The sequence below is a fragment of the Pseudoliparis swirei genome, chromosome 8 (genome assembly GCF_029220125.1).
Source record: "Pseudoliparis swirei isolate HS2019 ecotype Mariana Trench chromosome 8, NWPU_hadal_v1, whole genome shotgun sequence".
Taxonomy (NCBI): Eukaryota; Metazoa; Chordata; class Actinopteri; order Perciformes; family Liparidae; genus Pseudoliparis; species Pseudoliparis swirei.
The window spans coordinates 12,181,268-12,204,602 of NC_079395.1; the positions used below are offsets into that span (position 1 = coordinate 12,181,268).

Here is a 23,335-nt window from a genome sequence, read left to right on the forward strand (position 1 = left end):
GACATTATATTAATCTAAAAGTATGTTTCTTCTCATAGTTATATTTATTCTGTCCATACATATAATATTGTTATTGTGGATTCTTTCCTGATTTTATTACTGTTTATTTATATTACTTGTTTTTGATTTTTACTATGTCTCTAGTGTGCACTTTATGCTGTTTGCTGCTGTAACCCTGGAATAATAAAGAAATATCTAATCGAATCTAATTTAATTTAAAACACAACCCTGAAACAACCACAACGATAAATGTAAGTATCTAAATACGCAATATAGGAAGAATGACATTCCTAGTTTGATGGCTGCTTACATAATGGTCCGATGTTGCTGCAGACACTGAACTGAAAGCTTTTTATTCTGTGAACTAGAGCAGATTGGTGTATACATGGTAGTCGTGTGCCTCCAGGAGAATCCTGTGATTGAAGGAAGTAGATAAAGGAGAGTACTGCTCGGCCTCCAGGCTGTTACTGTACCGTTCAGTCAGCACCAGGAGAGCGCTCATTGCTCACAGGGAGAAACAGACTTTTTATGGAAGCAGGCTCTCCACATATCCTGTGATTTAAATGGTTTTACTATTCACTCGTGCCTTACTTGAATAAAATTGCCGCAGAAACTTCATAACCTGGCAAAGATGAACTTTAATTGAGCTTAGATGAGGAATCAACCCTCAGTCGGCCTCAGTCGCAGTCAAGAGGAGCGAGTTTGGAGGAACAAAAGAGGTTAGTTAGTGAGTGGAAGGACGTCCCCAGTTATTCATCACAACAGACAGCTATGGGATGAGCTCCCCTATATATTGGCCATGTGGGAATCTATAGGCATGCGTTATTAAAGCCTGATACATCATTCCTATACTACCAGCATCAATGGCCAGATCCATGGACATCCATCAAAGCGTGTCAGTTTCTAAGTGAGAAAACAAAGACACAACTTTCAGGGTTTAATGTTCTCTCAGGAGCAAAAACACACTCAGAACACACCGTGCTGCTGACTAAGAACGCTCCGATGAAGGGAATCATAAAACAGCACCCTTTATTCTGTAGACGGACATATTTCTAGATAAAAATAGAAAAACACATGAATATTTTTTCATTCGTCAACTTAAAACTTAAAGTTAAAGGATGGATTTAATGTCTCATGGGAAACGTAGTTAGTTAACAAGTGAACCGTGTTGATAAATTATATATTTTTAGCAAGCTGGGTCTGTTTTCACTTGTTCTAAACCAACCACTCCAATAAAAGAACATTGTGAGTGTTGCGTAGAGCAATCACTGTTTACGAGTGGAGCCAACATATCATTTCTCCTCAGGGTAGTGTTAGAGGAACATTCACAAAATCAATAAAGACAATTTGGCAATCTAATTTTCTAATGATGAGAAACAGTATTATGTGTGCAGATGACACTTTGGTTGATGGTGTCACTCGAGGGACGCTCATTAAGTGTGTTAGGTGAGTGTGGTTCACTGAATTTAATGATTTGTGGAAAATCCAAAGATGCCAGATCAACTTTGAGGCCTCAAAAATACATTAATATTCATTGTGTGGAGGACCAAAACTATCTAAACCACGTTTCATGTCAATCTAACTGATACTTGTTGTAATCTATTTCTGTAGACCAGCTGTGAGCAGCTGTATTTCATTTAAAACATATTACAGAAAACATAATAAAAAATAAAAAGTTCTTATTGTAATTAACTGAGGTAATTTGTTATTTAAGATATTTTACCCTATGTATCTAAGACGTATATTTTAAAGGCCGTTTCATCTACATTAGTTTTATTTTTCACTCCCCTTCAGAGCTCTGCCATACAACAAACAGTCCATTTTAAATACTAAATATATTCAGATTTATTTTAGAGGAGTTTGCTCATATATTGATCAGACTGGTTTATATCACATTTTATCTCAACAGCTGTTGCAGTATTTTCTGATTAAAAGAGCGACACAGAGATATCCAAAAGCTTCAATTTAAAAGCCTCAAAAACATTAACAAATTTAAAACAACTATTTTTAACTTGATTTAAATTCACACGAGAGATTCGCTTTTTTAACACTTGTATGACAAAACATTAATAATCGTTTTTATGTAGTAATTAACAGAGGAAGTGTCATGGTGATATCTCTTCGTTAAATCCTGTACCTTTAATGAGTCCTCTCAATGGAAAGTCTCGTTCCCAGGAGTGACACGACGACACAGAAGGACCGTTGCGCTTTGTGTGACCATCACATCACATGCATTGGCCATGAATGACAACTGTCAAATTCTCATGGTATAATGTTGGCATTAAATATATTCATCAGCTCAACTTCTCTTCACAATTCTGGACTTTCAGATGAATTGAATGGTCAAGTAAAGGGCGTTACAGTACAATCAGAATGGGTTAAATCTTCAGTGACATGTGAGTAGAGACCCACATGCTCACAGTAAAAATGTCACCAGTCAACACATCGGTCAGTAATTATTCATTCAAGTTTTCATCTTTAGCAACAGTAAATCAAACATTTTCGTAAAAGAAAGTTGAAAAATATACATAACATGAGAAGGCAAATGATCATCAAACGATAAAGCTGCCATAACAACGTATTTTAATGTGGTCCCTCCCAATCTTATAAAGAAGTGATACTCAACATTTAATATATTTACACAGAGTTGAGCTTATATTTAGGTACAATTCTGTTATTGAGAGTGGATCTACAGTGAATGGGAGCCTGATGCACGGCAACTTGGTAAAACAGGCTGCCTTTCAAATACAAGCAGAAGGACATGTTTCCTCCTGATGGAGCGACGCGTGACAACATGGACAACACAGCCTGCGCTCGATGCTTCAGCCCTCAGCTCACTCGCTGGACTTTAAGTTCTGATAAGTTCCAGATGTGAAAGCCACAGCTGGATGTTGTAGACAATGGTAGGATTCTTTAAGAAGGCATTAATTAAAATTAACGGTGGTAATTTAGTCTAGAAAAAGAACTTCAACCATTTACTGTCTAAAAACATGAAAGACTGTCTCAATGGTTAAATTCACCTTCTCATATGTAATTGTATGCTATTCTTGGTTAAGAAGGCATTTTATTTATTTATATATATATACATACACATACACATCTCGTAAATACTTCTTTCAAACTCCACATCCCAAATTTGTAAAACAGAGTTTCTGTTAAAAATGCGAAGTCCAATCTGTAGTAATTGATGACATCATCTGGGCTATTTTATCAGATTTTAGAAAGCTCCCTTCACAGGAGTGGACTCCATGTGACAAGAAAACCGGTTTGTAATGTGTGGAGTGCCTCTAAACTTGAAGCACGATTGCCTTGATTAACTTGGTCTCTCACGCTGTGACACTTTTTTTGGTTGTTGCAACAAGGCTCCAGGCCTGTGCCCACATTCTAATTTCCTGTTTACATTATTTGACAAAGACAGTGATGACATTAAATCTAGTTTTAGGCTTTCAGCGGGTAAAGTCACAGGTGTGATGTTCCATTTTCTTCCACCGATCTTCTTGGATCGAGCCACCAGCCTGAAGTGAATGGACTGTACCACTTTAGCCAGTTGTTGAAACGTTTGGTTGCATTCATCCGAAGATGAATCCAAGTGTTCTGTATTCACTCTCCACCTTGAAACCCAAAGACCGAGCGAGCCAGTGCAGGAGACAACACACACATATTGGTGGACGCACAGTTTTCTATGACCTGATCATACACCGGTAGTATGTCTCTGCACCATAGGGGGGGATGAATTGCCATGTGCACTCTGGGAAGTCGGAAATGTGAGAGTGTACAAATGCAGTCTCTGGCATGACACAGGAGCATGGGTGCACTCTGTGTTCAGATGTTAATGTATGTGTGCAGTTTGTGCAGGTGTTGCAGGCACATCCTTGCGTCTCTTTCGTTCTTCACAGTTTGGGTGTCTGCCTTTTCACCTGCTCTCCTCCTAGAGGACCTGCTCCGTGCTGGAGGCGGAGATGTCCAGGAGTCTCCAGGCTGCGCTGGGGTTCAGCTCCTCCTGGTCACGACATAACGCCCAAACATGCATCATCCTCATCACCTTCTCCTGTTGGGGCAGGAGGCGAGCACCGGGTCAGTACCGCGGAGACAGTGAGTACAAGTCTCTACCAGGTAAAAGCTCACATTTCAGAGCGCTGAACAAGCACAAATCATTTCATGTCTTTCAGGTTATGATGCAACTTGCTTGGCAGACTTGATGCACTACTTATATTTTCACATGAGCCATTTGTCACCATCAGTAGTTTAAACTGTATTAATCACAATAAGTAAAAAACCTGGATTCAAATTGCTCCATGTAACTTGTGAAATTCAAAGAAATAAAAGATGGAAAATAGACACGTGTTGAGGAGTGCTGAGATCATTTCAGCCATTAGAGTAATTTACTTCCTTGAAACGACTGATTAGATTCACTATTCTAGCACAAGTAACATGAGCTTACTGACCGGATCTCCTTCCACAACGTCTCCTTTGGGCCCACGAATCACCATGACGACCTGAGCTTGGAAGGTGATAATCAGGACTGGGCCCTGGTCCATCATCTTACCCATCGCTAGCTACAACGCAGGGAGAGACGATGAACAAACAAATTAAAACACTTAGTAATAACAACAGCGGTTATTGTCATTTTCTGAAGTCACATAAGTGATGTCTGCTTTTGTGCATGTAAAGGGAAAATAATGTTGAAAGGCAGAAAAGGGAAAAACGATAATTACAGATATTACTTTAGAAATTAGAGAACACAGTAAAGTATGATTCAATGTGTGTGATGGCTGGTGTACAAGCACTTACATCTATGTTATCAATGTCCAGGATTTTGGACTGGAAGAGCAGCCCCAGCGCTCTGGCCTGCTGGATGGGATGAGCCAGCTGACTGTAGGTCTAAGGGCAAGTAAACAAAAACACATGAGGCAGACCAACATAGTAGTTCCCCATTTGTGAAGGCTTTATTTCTGAGATAAAGTAGTTGTGCCTATTTGCAAATACATCAACACATTGTTAAGGAATTGAGCAAATTGACAAATATATATAAACAAAATGAAGAGCAGCTATTAGTTTACAGTTGAACTTTAGAAACTAAAGAAGAAAGTAGCAGCGTATGACTCACAGCTTCATAGCACCAGTCCTTCAATACGTCCAGCTCTCCTCGGATCATGGCCTGCAGAAAGAACAGAGACATTGTCAACATCGATTTTTTACTATATCAGAAGGGCTTTTCACAAAGTGAGTTGAACCAATGAATCAAACCTATTTTGTTAAATTCTGCCTATTTGCATTGTCTTATAGTCTTAATGTCAAATTTCCATTCTACACCAAATTCAGTGTGTTTAGATAACTGTATGTAAACTCATGCGAGTGCATATTGACTTCCAGGTTCATTTAAACTAGAAATGTATATTTTTTGTCATCTGTATATGTTTTTAACTGCATCATCAGCTGTTGTTCTGTTACCACAAATAAAAGAACATTGTTTTGAATGTTTCCTACCAACAATACTCCTCATTAATTATTTTGCTGCTCAGCATGAGAATCTGACAGCTCCAACCGGATTTGACTAATTCAAACACAAATTAATGTACTTAATCTGATTATAATTGCACTTTCAATGAAGCAAGACCTTCATCAGTAACTCTTTTCTTGAGTCTATTTACCTCAAGTATGTTTGGGATGATGTCTTTTTCACACTGTTTGAGGAAAGAGTCTTTGTCAAAGGTGGGGTCTGCCTTCACAATCTCCGTCAGCACCTCAGACATTTCTGTTTTGGAGAAAAGACCACCTGGAAAACAAACGACAACAAATAGATCAGTCATATGTCTTTGCCATACCCACATGTATCTATAAAACAGGACACAACATGGAGCATGTTGTTATTGTCTACCACTCACTCAGTAGACACAGTAACCGAGTGATACAGAGATGGTGAAAATACATCACAACGTGTAACTGCAACATCAACTATGGAGAGTCTCACCAAGGAAGCCTGTGACTCTGTCAGTCACAGCTCTGGATGCTCTGACAACGGCATTGTCACTTTCATCATATTTCATCTTCATCTCAAAGTATCCTGGAGGAAACGAAAAGGGATTACTGGGGTGAGGATAACTTATTAAACGAGGAATATATAAAATATACACATTTTTCAGTGCGCGTAGCAAAAACATGAGCTTGCGATGACTGTGGTCTCAGTAAATAATCTGGTGCCACCTGCTGCCTTTAAAGGGAAGTGCATAAGTGCAAACTGTAAATTATATATACATACAGTATCTGAGATAATTCATCCAGAGGGTTTCCTTACTATTAAAAACTAAGTTATTGTCCTTGAAGTCCTTCCACTGCTGGTACCACTTTGAATCCTTGTGGAGAACAACACCCATATCCTCTCTGCATCAAAGAAACACAAGTACATTACTTTCATCATGAGACGGGAATTGAAGATACATTTTTACAGAAGAGGTGGTTGAGAGGAGAAACTGGTTGAAGTTCCAACATTTACTCACTCATTGGCTTCAAACACTCTGGAGTCGTTTTCGGCACCTTTGGAGGAAAAGTCGCTTCTCTTCCTCAGCTGCGAGGGAGCTCTGTAAGGGCCGGCGTCCCCAACATCTATCTCCTTCTTCATGGTCGCCACACCCTACAGATGTCGCACACAGTTGTTTTATAACAGGGATGTAACAGGACATGTACCAAACCGTTCAGTACAGGACTTTCAGATCAGTACACCATATATAACTGCAGTCTTGCTCTAAATTCTCAAACAAGTTTCATCCGAATGCTTTGATGGAGTAACAACTGCTATTTGACAATGCTAATGAGGCGACCGTGGCTGGCAAGCCAGAACTACAAGACCCTCTGACGCTCAATGTTTGCGAACACTGGGGTTTCTAGTCAATTAAATGTCTTTTAATAGCTCTTTGCTGATCCCAGAAATGTGATATATATATGTTTAAATTCCTGCATATTATACCTTTCAGTAAATACCCTTGAATCATGAGCAGTGCACTGTGACATATTAACCTATGCAAATGGACACTGTATCAATAAATAATAAATGATGAGTCTAAATCAAGCAAGTATCCAAACCCAGAGTTTTGGTAGGTAAATGGGACCCAACAACAATGCAAATATGAAGATTATGTTACAAGATGCTCCTCCAGAGATGATGGTGAAACCTTGTTAACTTGTGAATATTATTTTCTGACCTGTGAGATGGCCCTGAATGCGCCGGTTCTGCCCAGTTTTTCTCCTCCTTTGGAGACGGACTTAGCAGAGTGCATGGCTGCCTTGGCAGCCTCTTCCACACTTTCCTTGATCTTCTTTCCGATGTCAGTACGACTCACTTCCTCAAGACCCTATGGCAAGAAAGGGTATACATGCACAAACAGGTGCAATTAGTAAATCAGTAGAGTTAAATATACAAGGTGTCACTTCTCCAGAAACCAAAAAGACTACTTTATTTTCTCATTTGAGGCCACTTATTTTTGGAGTGGTGGTACCTTACCTCCTTGACGGTCTCTGACAGGGAGCCAAAGGTCTTCATGAACACCTCTGAAGTCTTCACTGACTCAGACTCTATAGATTTCTATTAAAGGAAATAAAAAACATTATGTGACCGTGTTACAAACATTTAAAATAATTTAAAGCAAATCCTGTTTGATGCAGATATAATTATTCAGATAAATAACAATGTTCTTACATATTTCCTGCGGGCTTGTTGGAGAGCATCAGACTCCTCAAGCCTCTTGGCCTCTTCTCTGAACTTCTTTATGTTCTCTTTCATCTCCTGATTCTTACCGAGTTCCTGTCGCAGGTTATCCACAAACTCTCCAAAGAAACCTTTACGGCCTGAAGCATATCGCACCTTATGAGATGAATAGAAAGTAGGACTTAAGTTGGACAGACAGACGCTTCGAGTGAACAGACAATTCACATATTTTTATTGGTAAGTCATCATTTATTTGTCTGTGACATCAAAAGAAAGAATTAACTAGACACCATGTACTATTTAGAAAGAAAGAAGATGATTACAAAACTGGGACAAATCAGTTAGTAAAACAACTTAACTTAAATGAATTATACACAAACTACTAATACATGTCTTTTATGTAACTAAATGATCAATAAGTATGCATCATGTTAAGGTAAATGGGAGCCGTCAGTGGTTACCTGCACAGTTGCAGCTGGGCTTCTATGTAACGAATAGGCATCTCCTCTCCACACTGAAGAGAACGTAGTCCGGCAGCTCAGGGCCAAGGCACGTCTGCCAACCAGCTGCAACGGAGAGAAAGCCAGTGTTAGCACAAAAAACCATCAACTCTGCAATGGATGGAGAAAGAGTGACATGTGGCCCCCTGAGTAATAAACTAGTATATCAAATAGCTAAATGGCAGGAAGGGGAGTCATGTTGCCGTGATGCTACTTGTAAGAACCCCATTCACTATTTGTATTGGTCACTTGCAGGTTGGTAATTAGGTCTTGGATCTCTCTGGGCAATATTTACACATATCTATACACCTTCACCAGGTTACATCAAACACTTGTTTCAAAAGCACACACGGCTCTCACAGTCAAGATATATATATAGATAAACCAACATAAACCCCTGAAGCCTCTAGAACAGCTGTGCCCAATGAAAGTCATTTAGATGATTTCTTCTTGCAATCTTGATTCAAAAAGCCATTCAAGCGGGCACAGCTCAGCAATTCCATTCACAGTGCACAACAGGATGCCTCGTTGTTTCACTCAGTATACTTGTTTGGGAGAATCTGTATTTGTTCAGCTTTTCAATGAATAAACAAAACATTTTCTATAATGTGTCACCCGTCTATATACGTTAGTGGGTCTGCTATACTAATTAGGGCTGTGAAACGATTAAAATTTGTAATCGGGTTAATCACAGGTTTTTGGGGATTAATCATGATTAATCACATATTACCGATATTCTCGGTATATTTTGTGAGAACATAGAGATTTATGACAAAAGACGGATATATACATTTATACATTCTTCTATACAATGGTGCTGCAACTCAGCAGTTATTTAGCAGTTTTCTTCCATCTGGAACATTAATACATCTTCATCCTAAACAGAATGTTTAACCCTCCTGTTACCTTTCGGGTCAATTTGACCCCATTCAATGTTTAATGTCGGTGTTCTTTGGGGTCAATTTGACCCCAGGCTGTTTTTCACTGTGTCAAACATATAAGAAATATCAACTTTTTTATTTATTTAAAGGGCTATTTAGGTAGTCAACAAACAAACATAAAGTACCTCACACTTAAACTTGGGAAGCAATATTAATTCTAATAATTTTCTGGAAGTTTTAATTGCTGGGGTCAAATTGACCCCGAGGGTAAAATATGTTAGTAAATGTAAAGGTAACAGGAGGGTTAAACAGAACATGTTTCTCTTGTTTGTCAACCATTAACTCCACCATGATACAATCTAAAGGCCTCTAGTCTTCCTCTAGCAGCTGCTGAGGCAAACTGACTGTGTGGGTTTTCTTCATGAACTGGGCCGTGATGAAAGGGACGGCGGGGACACCGCTGCAAAGCTGAAACCTCACCGGCCCGGACACGGGGACAGATTGACAAGTGACTTTTTTTTTGCTCGGTCCCGATGCGCGCGCACGGAGCTCTGTGGTGCGCGAGACGGAGATTGATAAGTGTTAACGCAACGCGTAGAGACAGAAATGACATGCTGCTGTGGAGATACGATCAACAACAGACGTCTAGTTTAATAAAAGAACAAAGACGTGCTCTAGAGAACATGTCAGGGGGCGGGCCAATCTCTTTAATGTCATGCGATCTACCGACACTACGCCGCGATCGACTGGCAGGTCGCGATCGACGTGTTGAGACCCTGATCTACAGGAAGTAGAAGTCGTAACAAGGTTTCCGGAGGTGAACCTGCGGAAGGATCATTACCGATGAACAGACCGTCTGCATGAGAGCGGACAGAGTTCAGATTGAAGTGGTGCATTGGAAGCTCATTTTGCAAGTGACTTTTTTTTCGTCCCGTCGACCAACAACAGACGGATTGGAAGCTCATTCTGCGCATGCGTTAAATGCGTTAAAAAAAAAAAAACTAGTTAAACCTGAAATTGGATTAACTGAGTTAACGCGTTATTTTTCACAGCACTAATACATTATTATTGTTGAGTCTACGTCTGCCATGACCCTGATGAGCTCTGGGAGGAGCCACAGGCTGACATGTGCTGTGTGGAGTCAACGAGACACAGGTGAACGCAGTCTGTCTTTAATCAGTGCTCATATTGAGGAGAACGCATTGCTCCTTCACAGACCTGGTGTTCCCTGATGTGTGTTAAGTGTGTCCACAAGGGAGTTATTCTTTAAGGTGTATCAGTTTGATAATGCCATGTGTTTGTATAGTTACGTTTATGATTAATTCCAGTGTTCAACTGATGTTTTGTGTTTGAATATTATCAAACTTTGTTCAGTCAATAAAGTCTTTTGTTGGTGCAGTCTGCTGGCTCGCTCAGCCGCATATGCGTTTAACCTACATCATGTCTCATGCCCCTAGACTTGTCCCTAAACTAAGCCCTCGACAATTAGGTTACAGCAAAAACTATTTAATATTTTTTTTTATGATGGTCTAGACCTGCGCGCCAAGGTTAAGATTATCTAGACCCAAGGGTCAGACTCAGAACCGATGAGTCAGTACTTTGCTATACGCATGCGTCTGAACGGCTCGCTATTTAACCTCGTTTTACCGGTTTAAGACACTACGGAGACCACTTTCGATCAACGAACCTCAAATAACAAGTTCATGTGAGACGTTGATAGTTGAGCAAGAACATTAAGAACATTACTGTCCGTCTGATGCAACGAGGCCTTCGCTAACAGACATATCGTCTCTTACAGCATAAACAAGAACTTACAAACCCCCCTGCAAATAACTAGATTGAAGAGACTAACTAGAAGCTGAATATATCTACTCCCGTCACTAGATTATCTGCTAGAGACTAAAAAACTGTAATGAAGGAAATGAATGGTCTAACCTCGTAGCACCGACACACGGAGGCTGCCATCTTGATCTTGGAATGCGCGGAGCTGCATGTGCTTCCTGCTACAGCAGCTGACCTTTCGCTCAGCCAATAGGAGCAGAGCTGCTAGACAGAGGCGGGGCCAGCTGTCAGGACAACTTTAAAGGGATAGTCCATCATAAAAAATCATTGTACTTTTATAATGACATAACATTGTCTCTCCAATCAAGAAATCCGTGCATTTAAGAACTGAATTCATTCCGTCACTAGTGACTGACTCAATTTAAATTTTGTTAATCTTAATTTGAATGAATGTTATTAATCTCAATATGTCCCAGTATATTACAAGACAAGGAATTATTGTAACAAAAACAGAGTGTATAATTGCTCCAACAGTGGCCTTCTAAAATTGTCAGTTGAGTGTGTAGATAACATAATCATAAAAATGACTTGTTATTATATAACGTATTTTTCTGTTACTGATGCTATTTGTAATCTTTTTCACAAAAGACAAGTCTGCCCTGTCCTTGAGAAAATAACACCTATTTAACTTCATTTATATTAAGAATTTGTTCATGTGCAAACATAATTATAGAATATGTAAGAGGCAGACTCAAAGATTACATTGCATACAAACAAATACAAGATTGTCCCCATACATAATTTGTTTCCAGTCTTAAAGTCAATTTCTTGTATCGAACAGAATACTTCCATCATAACATTTATATAATTTACCTCGACAACATGCATTTTTAAAGTAATTCAGAAGGTGGAAACTTGCTGCAGGTTGCTGACATAACATTTTAATTTGTAATGTTTTTTCAGTAACTATTTTACACACGAGACAATATCAACCATAAAACTATTTGGCAATACCAACATTTTACTGACCCTGTCATCCTTTTCATTCAGAGTTAAACTTCTCTGCAGCTGGACGGTGTCTGCTGGCATGCCAGTCGAGAGCGTCCCCCCGAGGAAGGTATTTGAAGTGCAGGGACTCCTCCCCTCCCGCTGCAGAGTTGGGATCTCTCTCTTTCTGCGTCCAGCTCGCCTTGACAGCCAACACTGGCGCAGAGTCTCAGCGCAAACCGTTAGCATCTTTTTCTGCCATATATCGGCAATTCAAACCTATATTTTTCACAGAACCTCTTCGGGAGACAAGCGTTGGAGCGGCCTCTTCCAGAATGGGGAACCGAGACGATGAATACGATTTCCTGTTTAAAGGTAAAAAAAAAAAAAGAAGAAAAAAAAAAAGAGAAAGAAAGACAAAAAGATGACTGCATTCCCCTTTTACTTACTCACACCGATAGAGCTATGCTTTAGAAATGCCTATCGCTCTCTACTTGTGTCATGTTCACAGATTAGACATCTACAATTTCTATAGAAACGGACTTGTTTTAAAGAAACTGCCCGGATGATAATCGGTTAATTATTAAATCATAATGCTGTCATTTAAATATTACAACGCCTGCATCTATATTTATAGATATGGTATGCAACACCCTATCCATGCTCCGCCTTTGTATTAAACTTTCATCAAGTCATAGAGGAGGATTGGTCGGTTGAGTGAACGGTTTGCTGCTTTATTGAATTACATGCTGTTTCATTCCTCCTCAGGAGGTTGATTAAAGGCCTATTAGCCTCCACCTCTCATGATCAATAAGCTTCATCCTCAGATCAGGATCCTGCTCATACAAACAATACATACTGCAACTTATAACTTATCAGTGTTGTTTTGTTATGACTGGTCAGAAGGTCTGAGTTGAATCAGATTTGAGCGGTACCAGACTCAGGACCATGTTTATCTTGGGTGCTCAGTTGGATCCAGAATGACTTCCTTTGATCGGATATCAGCTCCTGGTTCACATTAACATCCTGGGCCTGCATAAGCCAAATGGCCATTTAGATACAACAAAGTATCCTCTGTGGGATGAATAGGGCATCTGCCGGAGGGCGAAAGCTCTCTCTCTCTCTCTCTCTTTCCCTCTTTCCCTCTCTCCCTCTCTCTCTTCCAGAGCCATGCATCGTCTGTATACCCGGCCTAAACAGGAAGAGCAAGGCGGCCTGAAACTGTCGATTCAGGTTTTGATGAAGCCTGTTATCAGCTTCCTGCAGCCCACAACAGCACCATGTCGACAGGAACAAAGTTCGGCTCTATTTCCTTTGGTCGAGGAAGCAGGAAACAAAAAGGCTCCACTCTGCTGTGAACAGAAACCCAGCTCGGCCCAGCTCGGCCCAGGTCCACGAGTCGGATCAATCACGTCCCCCACACAGCTTGAGACAATGCATAAACAACAGGGCATGAGAATAATCAATATGGACAGCTTATGCTGAACCACCTACTCAGCTCAGCTGGTTGCAGCAGTGCCTTCCAGATGTGTTCAATATAAAAGTCCTATGTTTACACTCAATGTTGGGGACATACTTCTTTGTGAAGATTGAATCTCAGGGGTAGAAAATACGTTTTAAATGAAGGTCGGTACACAAAATTGTTAGAGCTGAGTACTCGCAGGAAGATGTGAGGAGTAAACTCTCTTTGAAAGGTCAAGCATCAGAAATATATAATAAAAACACAGATTAAACAGAAAAACATGAATTCAAGTAAAGTCTGCTCGGTGAAAATGTTTTATAAAAATAACATTTATTTAATTCCAAAGAATACTTAATTTAAAATGAAAAGGGCACGTTCTCAAGCCTTGTGTTATGCAATTTGTTTAATGACTATTTTACAGTAGAATTTTTTTTTTTTTTGTATCCCATAAATCACACAGACACAAAGCCCCTGGGATCTGTTGAAACCAGTGCTGAGAGGAACTGCTTTGTGCAATATCAACATTTCTTTGATCTATTAATATACTGTATATATAGCTCCTACCTCTTGCATCACTCATACGGTATACTAACACACCTCCTCTTTTCCTTCCCTTCCTTCTTGTCTTTCTCCCCACAGTTGTGTTAATTGGGGATTCGGGCGTCGGGAAGAGCAACCTGCTCTCTCGGTTTACCAGAAATGAGTTCAACCTCGAGAGTAAGAGCACCATTGGGGTGGAGTTTGCCACGCGCAGCATTCAGGTGGATGGCAAGACGATAAAGGCTCAGATCTGGGACACAGCAGGACAGGAGCGCTACAGAGCCATCACCTCGGCGTGAGTCACGTCTGTGTGCTGCTAGTCTGGCCTCAGTGGGGGAAACACTTGAGCAGAGCAGTCACAAGTAACACTTCATCCTTCCGACTAGACCATCCCAAGTGAGGAAGTTCTCCAACGTTTAGTTAAAGAGGATGGCTCTTCGGGTCGAGCTCACCTGCTCAACATGTCTTGAGCTTGTTGCTTTAATTAATCTCCTTGAGTAAGAACCCATGCAGCCGAGATATGCATCTGATATATGTCAAACATGTTAAGTTTCACAGACCACACTTTGACCTTAACCTCACATATCATTGAATTTAACTACATTTAACTAACTATGTTTAATTAAAGTACAATATGAGTCCATTTCAAATTAACGTCTCATAACAGTTCTGAAAAGGACTCTTGGAACTTAGTTGTTAAAAGTGTAATCTAATAATTCTATAGTACTATATATTGTAATATATACTATGTATACTGGATTAGTCAGTGTACAAGCAGCAGAAAGATATGTAACGCTTTAGAATGATTTTAAGGACTAAGCAGACTTGCAGATGGTTCTTGTCCTCTCCAGTGAAATGTGCTGATGCCGTTGTGTCTTTTGCCCTGTTACAGATACTACAGAGGAGCGGTGGGGGCGCTCTTAGTGTACGACATAGCCAAACACCTGACCTATGAGAATGTGGCGCGCTGGCTGAAGGAGCTGAGAGACCACGCAGACAACAACATTGTTATCATGCTGGTCGGCAACAAGAGCGACCTGCGCCACCTCAGGGCCGTGCCCACAGATGAGGCCCGGGCCTTCGCAGGTACTGTGACTTCCAAAAAGTTACAAAAAAGCCCAAATATTTTAGTGTGGGGAGGGATTTTATTAATGTATTTCTATTTCTTTCAAGTTATAGATTACCTTAACTCATTTTTTGTTTTCTGAATGTGGCAAAAAAAGATTATATATATACACCATAATACTGAGATGTCCTCATGCCATTCTTGATATTAACTTATCTCGCTGCAAGCTTCTATTGTTGTTAAATGTTTTCTGTCTTACCCCTCAGAGAAGAACAATCTGTCATTCATAGAAACTTCAGCCTTGGACTCAACAAACGTTGAAGAAGCCTTCAAGAATATCCTCACAGGTAAGCTTGTGAACAGAGTTGTGACGTCAGAGCTGCACTGTTGTTATCGTACTTGAACGATAAGTAATTAAAGTCCTTTTAAAATGTAACTGTACTTTCGTAAACACCAATCATTCAAAACCACTGTCTGATAACGTACCGTGAATTCGTAATTCTAAACTGAAACTGTTTCTTAAGATTTTACCCTGCAGGCTTTAAGACATGTGTTCAGGTATTAAACAAACAAAAAAAGTCTGTTTTAAAAGCAGCTCCTGATATTGACAGAGAAATCATCAACGACTGAAATAAATTGTCATTTCTGATAACTAAACTCCTAAACTTGAGTAACTTTCTCTTACAGTGGGAAGTTTTTTTGATCTGTCTTGTGGAACATCGTAACTTAAGAATCAACTTAAAACGTGGATATATATATATATACAGTTATATCTATAAAAGAATTCCCAAACAGGGAAGACATATATATATATATATATACAGTAATATCTATAAAACATATACAAACAATTCCTAAACAGGGAAGACATATATAATATATATATATATATATATATATATATATATAGAGAGAGAGAGAGAGAGATCTCTTCCCTGTTTGGGTTTCAGTAGCATTATCAGCGTACACCTAACACAACGACATCATTTAGGGAGAAATGTCTGATCTGTTTCTATTACATCTTTTCAAAAACAGAAATCTACCGCATCGTCTCGCAGAAACAGATTGCTGAGCGGTCTGCCCATGACGAGTCACCAGGAAACAATGTGGTGGACATCAGCGTGCCTCCCACTACGGACGGCCAGAGGGGGAGCAAACTGCAGTGCTGTCTGAACCTGTAACCCATGGCAACCGTCCCTTCTCACCTGGGTCGATTATTAATTGAAATCCACAGTGTTGGTATGCTTCCATCCACCTGGGGTGCTATATTGTCTGAGTCTGCACTTTTTAGGTCAGTGGAGTCAGTTCCAGAAAGAGCTGTTTTCAAATTGTAATCTGACCCAGGTACAGTTTGTTACACCACAGTGCAAAAACAGGACTGCTGGTTTAGGGTATGCAGCTGCACAGTTACCCATGATAGCGTAGCAGAAGAGCTCTGCTTGAGACCTTGTGAAGCCGAGACTTCTCCCTGGTACGCGGTGGTTGCACCTGTTGGAGGCCTGCCTGTTCGTCGTACCAGCAGTCCTGTGTTTGGGCTTTCCTCTTTCAGCCATCATCTCATTTTCTGTCAAATATATTCTTTTTTTTGTTTGTTTATATTTTGATAGCTTGTCCGCTCACATACATTATATTAATGCCATGCAATTAAATTTTACAATATTATGCTTTTGTGCCCTTTATTGTATATCTCCTTAAATAGACAAAATGACAAGTTGGACCTGCACAGTGACCCTGGACCACCTTGTAGCGCCAGCTGTAGGGGTGTAACGATACATTGATCTCAATTTAAATATTGGTTCAATTATCCAATATCATTGATGCAAAGAGAAAACATCAATACCATAATCTTAAAGATGTTTTTATTATTATTTTGTGGATCACTATTTCCGTCCATTGTGTTAAAAAGGCATCTGATATCGTCTCATATCATATGATCAAAATGCTATTGTGACATCAGCAAATATTGTAGTTGTTGAAAGAATCAATATATCATCTTACCACAATCAAACTTGTGATTTACACCCAGCCAACTGCTCCTTGCTGCCTCCCACCCTGGACCCGATGCAGTTTGCATACCGGTCCAACCGGTCTACAGATGATGCCATAGCCCTGACCACGCACACCGCCCTCACCCACCTGGACAAAGGGAATACATATGTGAGAATGCTGTTCATTGACTACAGTTCAGCATTCAATACCATCATCCCCTCCAGACTCGTCTCGAAGCTCGTGGACCTGGGACTAAGCACCTCCCTATGCAAATGGGGCTTCGACTTCCTGACGGGGAGGCCACAGGTGGTGAGAATCGGTGACCGCACCTCATCTACAGTCATCACCAACACAGGCACCCCCCAGGGCTGTGTGCTCAGCCCCCTCCTGTTCTCCTTGTTCACACATGACTGTGTAGCTACGCACAGCTCCAACCTCATTGTCAAGTTTGCTGATGACACAACCATTGTGGGCCTCATCACTGGCAATGATGTCAGCCTACAGAGAGGAGGTTGCTACCCTGACTACATGGTGTCAGGATAATAGCCTCTCTCAACATCAGCAAGACAAAGGAGATGATTGTGGACTTCAGGAGACGGCAGGTGGAGGAGCACGCACCCCTGCATATCAACGGTTCTGCAGTGGAAATGGTCAGCTGCTTCAGGTTCCTCTGGGTCAACATCAGTAACGACCTCACCTGGTCTGCTCACACAGACAAGGTGGTCAAAGCGGCCCGGAAGCACCTCTTCTTCCTGAGGAGACTGAAGAAGTTTGGCATGGATTCAGTCATCCTCACCAATTTCTACAGATGCACAATAGAAAGCATCCTGACTGGGTGCATCACAGTGTGGTCTGGGAGCTGCACAGCCAAGGACCGCAAGGCCCTACGCAGTGTGGTCAGGACTGCGGAGTTCATCATCGGTAGGGAGCTCCCAGCCCTGCAGGACACATACCACACGATGCCTCAGGAGAACAGGATCCTAAAGGACTGCCATCATCCAGCCTTCAGACTGTTCACCCCGCTGCCTTCTGGAAGGCGGTACCATAGTATCCGGCACACAGAGACTGGAGAACAGTTTCTTCCCGAGAGCCATCAGGCTGCTCAATGGACACTGACACACGATCGACACTTTTGCACTCGACACTTTACACTCATCACTTTACATACACTGTCACTTTCAGCCTTGTACTTACACTTACACTTTCTATTGCACTACCTGCTTTCACTTCCTGCTACTCCCATTTGTCTGTAGTCTAGTTATTATGTGTATTATATGTATATATGTTAGTATTATGTTCAGAGTTCTTGTACAGTGTGTATGTCATGTTATATTATGTTAGGCTATGGTAGTTGTTGTGTGGTGCCTTGTCCTAAGAATTTCAGTGCCCAGTCTGACCCTGTGTCATTCTGTGTATCTGACAATAAAAGACTTGACTTGATATATATACATATTTATAGTTTAAATATGTTGATGCTACTGTTGTTCCACGTCATGGTGGAGCTGGTTTGATCTACTTTATACATAAATCATATCTCTTCTGGTCCCATCCGCAGTGTCAGGGCCTCCAATGAGTCACAATATAAATTGGGAGTTGTGAGATGACTCCTCTTTTATGTAAAATCTTAATCTGAAAAGGAACTATCATTGTAAGATAAGTGTAGTGGATCTTCCTTCTGAAAAGTAGTATTGAAACAAACATTGAAGTAACCAGAAGTACAAGAATTATACTTGAGGAAATTACTTTGGTAAATGTCATAATCATGGGACACAATGAGACTGTTCTACAAATGGTGAGTTTAAGGGTCTCCCAGCACAAACATTAAAACACTTCTCCCACACAATTATTAGTCATTTCACATACATTTCCCAAAATGACATGATAATTATTAGAGGCGGAACTACTTCAAATTAACAGACAAGTCGCTTTTCACATTGATTTAGTGCAGGAGTCCCTCTTGTTTTATTGCACAATAACCCAACTTTCATGGGGATGCAGCAGGAGGACCACAATAACTCAAAATACTTTGTATAGCATATGCTGCACACATTGATTGACATCTCAAAACACATTTTTCTTTTGCACCTTTACTGATTACCAGCCTGCTCTGGTATACCTCTGTACTCATATCGGACAGAAGTCTGTAGTCTCACTGTTCTGAACACAGTATCGCTTATATTTAAAATTGCATCCCTTGCGTTAAAGGAAATGATAACTACTGTTCATTGCTAGGCAGCTCAAAATATGAATGGTGCATTTACAAGTGGAACAGGGCTGCGTGCTAATGCACTTGGATGACAATAGTAGAAACCAATTAGAATGTCAACACTATTTATTTATACATTACTGCACTGCCGTTTAATGGCTGCAGTTGGTGTTGTCCCGCATACTATCATCGTCACTGACCCTGTGTGACAAGTGTGATAAATATGTGATGCCTTAGCTGTTGTCTACACAGGAGAATTATCAGATGTTCAACGTCCATACAGCAATAATAAGCTTTAGCAAGAAACTTCAAAAGGGGTTCAGATTGTAGACAACAACATTGGTACGGGCCACTGTCGCCCTCTACTTGTCATGGAAGGATATTTACAGAAAGACTTTTTCAAACATGTCTCAGGTTATTCTCCTAAACCAGGCTATTGGCTGCCCATTGTTCAACAACAGCTAAATACATTGTAAAGGGGCGTGTGGGAATTATAGGGAGTGAATATGTTTACTATTATATCGTAGTAGCATGCTGAATCAGTTATATCCTGCTACATGAACTTGTGTCCTAGTAGTTCAAAGGTTTGTGTCACGGACGTGTCGTTGGGCTGGTTAGTCCATTATCCATGTCTTCAGTCGCTCACATCCCAGCACCGGCTGTCCAGTGACAACTCTGTGTTTCCACATCTACTATGACTCCGGAATGAGTTCTTCCCAAAACCACATTTGTGGTCGGCCACTATAGTAGTAGTTTGCATCAAGTGCTTCAATAAAAGAAAACAGGAGGAGGAGGAGGTACCTCTTCCCTCTCAGAATGGTCCTTATGAAGTGCAAACAAATATTATCATGATTAATCTTGTTTTTAGGTAGTGCTTCAGTGGGCTTTATTTTAAATATTCCTTATGCCACCGGTCTGCACTCATACGATGGTCTCGTCAGTCATTTTCTTGGTCGACTTGGTCGGCACAGAGCGTTGAGTGGTGTGTGCCCCTTTCATGTCAGGCATGAGCAGGCGCACTTTCTGATTGGTCCTCCTCCACTCCGAGTACAACTGACAGTGATACCGAAATGACACCTGAGATTGAAAGGAAGAAGAGTGGGAGGGTGCAAGACAGGCAGGGACAAGGGAAGAAAAGACAGACGTCAATACAACTGACACCAAGTTATTCAAGACAGTAGTACGTCCACAGGACAGGAATAATATGCTGACTGAAGCTGCACTTGCTACACAAGCTGGGAGCAAAACAGCTGAAGATTAAAGGGTTGGGTTTCTGAAGAAAGTTTCAGATTAAAAATAAATCCAATTATTAAAGTACACTATCAAATTGTGTCCAGTGAAGTAAAAGTGCAGAATAAAGGCTGCTTATTATTTCTCAATGCATGCATGTATGAGCAGATGCTTGGGAGATACAAATGTTATCTATGCCAGCACCTTAACATAAGTAGACAAACGTCATCAACATGTTTTTCTCAGTGATAGGAGAATAAGCAAAGTAATGCATTAGTTACCAGTGTCCAGAGTATGTAGATGGTGAAGAGGGCGATGGTGAGGGCGATGAGTCCGACAGCCTCGAGTCTGCTCTTCAGTTGCAGGTGGTCCTGAGCTCCCCTCAGACACAGCCAGCCAGAGATGGCTGCCAGCGGCGTGATGAGAAGGAAACAGGTCATGTCACACAGCAATGTGCGCTTCTCACTCCGAGGGCCTGGGTCCTTCAGCCACTGATTAAAAGTTCAATGAAATGTTAGTTCAATTAAAAATGTGTGACAGTATCACCATAGTCTTCATTTTGATGATTGATGCATCTTAGTTTGCAATGACAAATCCAAATAGTCAAAAATCTAAATGGTATAATTTCCTGCGAAACACATAAAAGGAATGCATCGGTGCAATTGAAAACTAGTCTTGTGAAGAGAGCGCTCTTCAGGCCACCATCTTATCAATCATCTCATATCCTGAAGATGCTACTAGTTGGCACAAACTCAACATGGCTTAAAATTAATCAAACTGTAATCATATTAAACTGTAATCATATCAAACTGTAATGCTATCAGTATGAGGCCCAAGATTTCTCCATGCAGTAAAAACCCTCTAACCTGTGTGAGTGGTTGTGGTCGGCGTTCAGTGGTGAATTCTGTGTGACAGAGTTCACAGAAGCTGGTGTTGGAGGAGGACAGCCACTTCTCCAAGCAGCTCTTGTGCACTTTACCCAGCGTCCCAGTGCAGTCGCAGGGTGAGAGCAGTGTCTCCCCTCCAGCTCCCTCATGACAAATCCGACACATGCCCACATCACTACGGAGCAAAGTAGAGAAGACATCAATGTGACGATTTTCAAAGTACCGTATAATTACAATATTCATTCGGGCGCCATAGAAGTTCCACCCTCTCTTACCTCTGTAAGCTCACCGCTTTCACAACGGTGGAGAGTGGGCGGCCATCTTTGGCCGTAACCTTGGCAATGTACTGGGCCTGCGCAGGAGAATCAGACTCCTCAGAATCCTTGGAGGTATCAGATTCTGCGTTCCCAGAGTAATCACAAAGGGAGCCAGGTAGGTGGCAGCACCCTGACGAAGACATGGCTCAGCTGAGGATGATGGTGACGAAGATGATAGTGGAGGTGACTTCAAAAGTCTGATTCAAAACCCAACCTCCTCCTCTTCCTCTCCTCCTCTGTTCACCTACAGAGCACCTGGTAGATGATGAACGAGAGAGAAAGTTTGGTTGACTTGAAATGACAAGACAAGTAAAACATGATGTCCACCTCGCAAGCCTCTCATAAGTTTCTATACAAGTCTTGGTAATGCCATGTGAGAGAGAGAGCGAAGAACCAGCTCTAGGCCTCAAAAAGCTAGAATAATTGCTTGCTGAAAATAAATAAGACACACAACCTTTGAACCAGAACAAAGGCATGTTGTAAAGGGTACTTAATACTTGAGCCTCACAACAAAATATGTTTGTAGTTTCTAAAGATACAACATATGTACTGGTACAGTGGAAAGGTACACAAACACACCTGGAATGTGGAGTGATGGAGATGAAAAATGCATTTTAGGTGTAAAATATTTTCCTCAGTAGAAGTCATTGCTATGCTTCTTTAAATAAAGATGTTATGGACTCAACAAATTGTATTGGCAAGTAAAAGGCATTGCTGCTATGAAAGACCTTTCACAGGTGTTCAGGTGGTTGTATCAGAAGGACCAGTCCCTACAACCTGGCCTCCAGACTGATATGTTCACCTACACTCTTGAACAACTACCTTGAATAATAATAATAATAATAATAATAATAATAATAAGTATGGAAGCATATTTGTGCATCTAAAGCCCCGGACAATACAGACAACATGAGTCCAACTAATGTCATTGCGATGTAATGCATTGTTTTGTGTTTGTTTTTTCAAATCCGGTAGCTTCAGACCATCATCATCATCACCATCACATCATCATCATCATCATATTAACATTAACACGATAATAAAACATCAAACTGTCAGGCTGCGTGAGCATTGCAAATCCCACTGTCTAGTTTTATTCCATTATGATCAGTAAACATTGCAGAGCTCCTTCCGTCTGATGAGCAGTTGTACATGATCGATACAGTGTCGTTACTGTACAGACACCAACACAAAACCCAGCTCAGTACCATAAACATGGAAAGAAGCTGAGAAGCTGTCAACTGACACGCTGATGTATTTCTTTAGTGTGCGGAAAAGCTGGTGAACCAGGTGAAAAACAGATGTCGGCGTAAATGTACTCACCGGACGGCCTCTCGCGTCTCGCCTGGCCTTGGCTCTGCGTTAACCAGACACAAGCTAGCTGAGCTAAGTGTACAGCCCTAGCTACCAATAATCACATTGACATCTAACCAGAAACGTATTATACGAGAGGATACAGACGACAGCAACGCGCATTGCATCCTCTCCATGGCGTGTGGAATATCTCCGTCGGGTGATTTAGTTCGAAAGGGCTGAAAGGAAACGGCTGTTTTCAGCCAGGATTACGAGACAGGGCTAAAGTGGCTAACAGACTAGCAGCGGGCCAACCTTCCCGAGCGTATCTCAGCTGTGTGTTGGTCACGTGACACAATGCTGCCTTCAAAGTCCTTGGTGATGTCGTAAAAACGGACACTTCACACCAAACGCTTTACACACCTATCAGTCATTAAGGATGACATGCGACAACTACGCGTGTGATACCTACTTACTTGCGGTATTTGCTATA

At 41.0% G+C, this 23,335-nt stretch overlaps 3 protein-coding genes across 3 annotated transcripts; 1 reads left to right on the forward strand and 2 right to left on the reverse strand.

The window, feature by feature from the left end:
* Window positions 1-924: 924 nt before the first annotated feature.
* timm44 (translocase of inner mitochondrial membrane 44 homolog (yeast)) lies at window positions 925-11,056 on the reverse strand. The gene is made up of 13 exons (XM_056421693.1): window positions 11,019-11,056; window positions 8,164-8,268; window positions 7,694-7,858; window positions 7,499-7,579; window positions 7,200-7,349; window positions 6,498-6,631; window positions 6,296-6,381; window positions 5,972-6,064; window positions 5,652-5,776; window positions 5,108-5,158; window positions 4,792-4,881; window positions 4,446-4,556; window positions 925-4,048 (listed from the first exon to the last, which is right to left on the reverse strand). The coding sequence occupies exons 1-13, from the start codon at window positions 11,046-11,048 to the stop codon at window positions 3,929-3,931; spliced, it is 1,341 nt and encodes a 446-aa protein (XP_056277668.1). The 5' UTR covers window positions 11,049-11,056; the 3' UTR covers window positions 925-3,928.
* A 993-nt stretch (window positions 11,057-12,049) lies between these two features.
* LOC130198526 (ras-related protein Rab-11B) lies at window positions 12,050-16,582 on the forward strand. Its single transcript, XM_056421714.1, has 5 exons — window positions 12,050-12,227; window positions 13,954-14,149; window positions 14,747-14,940; window positions 15,187-15,267; window positions 15,956-16,582. Exons 1-5 carry the CDS (start codon window positions 12,188-12,190, stop codon window positions 16,099-16,101), a joined length of 657 nt encoding a protein of 218 aa, XP_056277689.1. The 5' UTR covers window positions 12,050-12,187; the 3' UTR covers window positions 16,102-16,582.
* Window positions 16,583-18,685: 2,103 nt separating this feature from the next.
* On the reverse strand, window positions 18,686-23,170 carry LOC130197831 (E3 ubiquitin-protein ligase MARCHF2-like). The gene is made up of 5 exons (XM_056420754.1): window positions 22,873-23,170; window positions 21,508-21,804; window positions 21,212-21,407; window positions 20,627-20,836; window positions 18,686-20,192 (listed from the first exon to the last, which is right to left on the reverse strand). The coding sequence occupies exons 2-5, from the start codon at window positions 21,690-21,692 to the stop codon at window positions 20,037-20,039; spliced, it is 747 nt and encodes a 248-aa protein (XP_056276729.1). The 5' UTR covers window positions 21,693-21,804; window positions 22,873-23,170; the 3' UTR covers window positions 18,686-20,036.
* Window positions 23,171-23,335: the final 165 nt, after the last annotated feature.

Excerpts from the sequence above, each read along its gene's own strand:
- timm44 (XM_056421693.1), bottom strand. The coding sequence starts at position 11,048 with ATGGCAGCCTCCGTGTGTCGGTGCTACGAG. Across the intron at positions 7,350-7,498 it reads TGTCAGAGACCGTCAAGGAG|GGTCTTGAGGAAGTGAGTCG; the intron begins GTAAGGTACCAC and ends TTCTTGCCATAG. Across the intron at positions 4,882-5,107 it reads AGGACTGGTGCTATGAAGCT|ACCTACAGTCAGCTGGCTCA; the intron begins GTGAGTCATACG and ends ACTTGCCCTTAG.
- LOC130198526 (XM_056421714.1), top strand. The coding sequence starts at position 12,188 with ATGGGGAACCGAGACGATGAATACGATTTCCTGTTTAAAG. Across the intron at positions 14,150-14,746 it reads TACAGAGCCATCACCTCGGC|ATACTACAGAGGAGCGGTGG; the intron begins GTGAGTCACGTC and ends GCCCTGTTACAG. Across the intron at positions 14,941-15,186 it reads TGAGGCCCGGGCCTTCGCAG|AGAAGAACAATCTGTCATTC; the intron begins GTACTGTGACTT and ends CTTACCCCTCAG.
- LOC130197831 (XM_056420754.1), bottom strand. The coding sequence starts at position 21,692 with ATGTCTTCGTCAGGGTGCTGCCACCTACCTGGCTCCCTTTGTGATTAC. Across the intron at positions 21,408-21,507 it reads AAAGCGGTGAGCTTACAGAG|TGATGTGGGCATGTGTCGGA; the intron begins GTAAGAGAGGGT and ends TTTGCTCCGTAG. Across the intron at positions 20,837-21,211 it reads GACCACAACCACTCACACAG|TGGCTGAAGGACCCAGGCCC; the intron begins GTTAGAGGGTTT and ends ACTTTTAATCAG.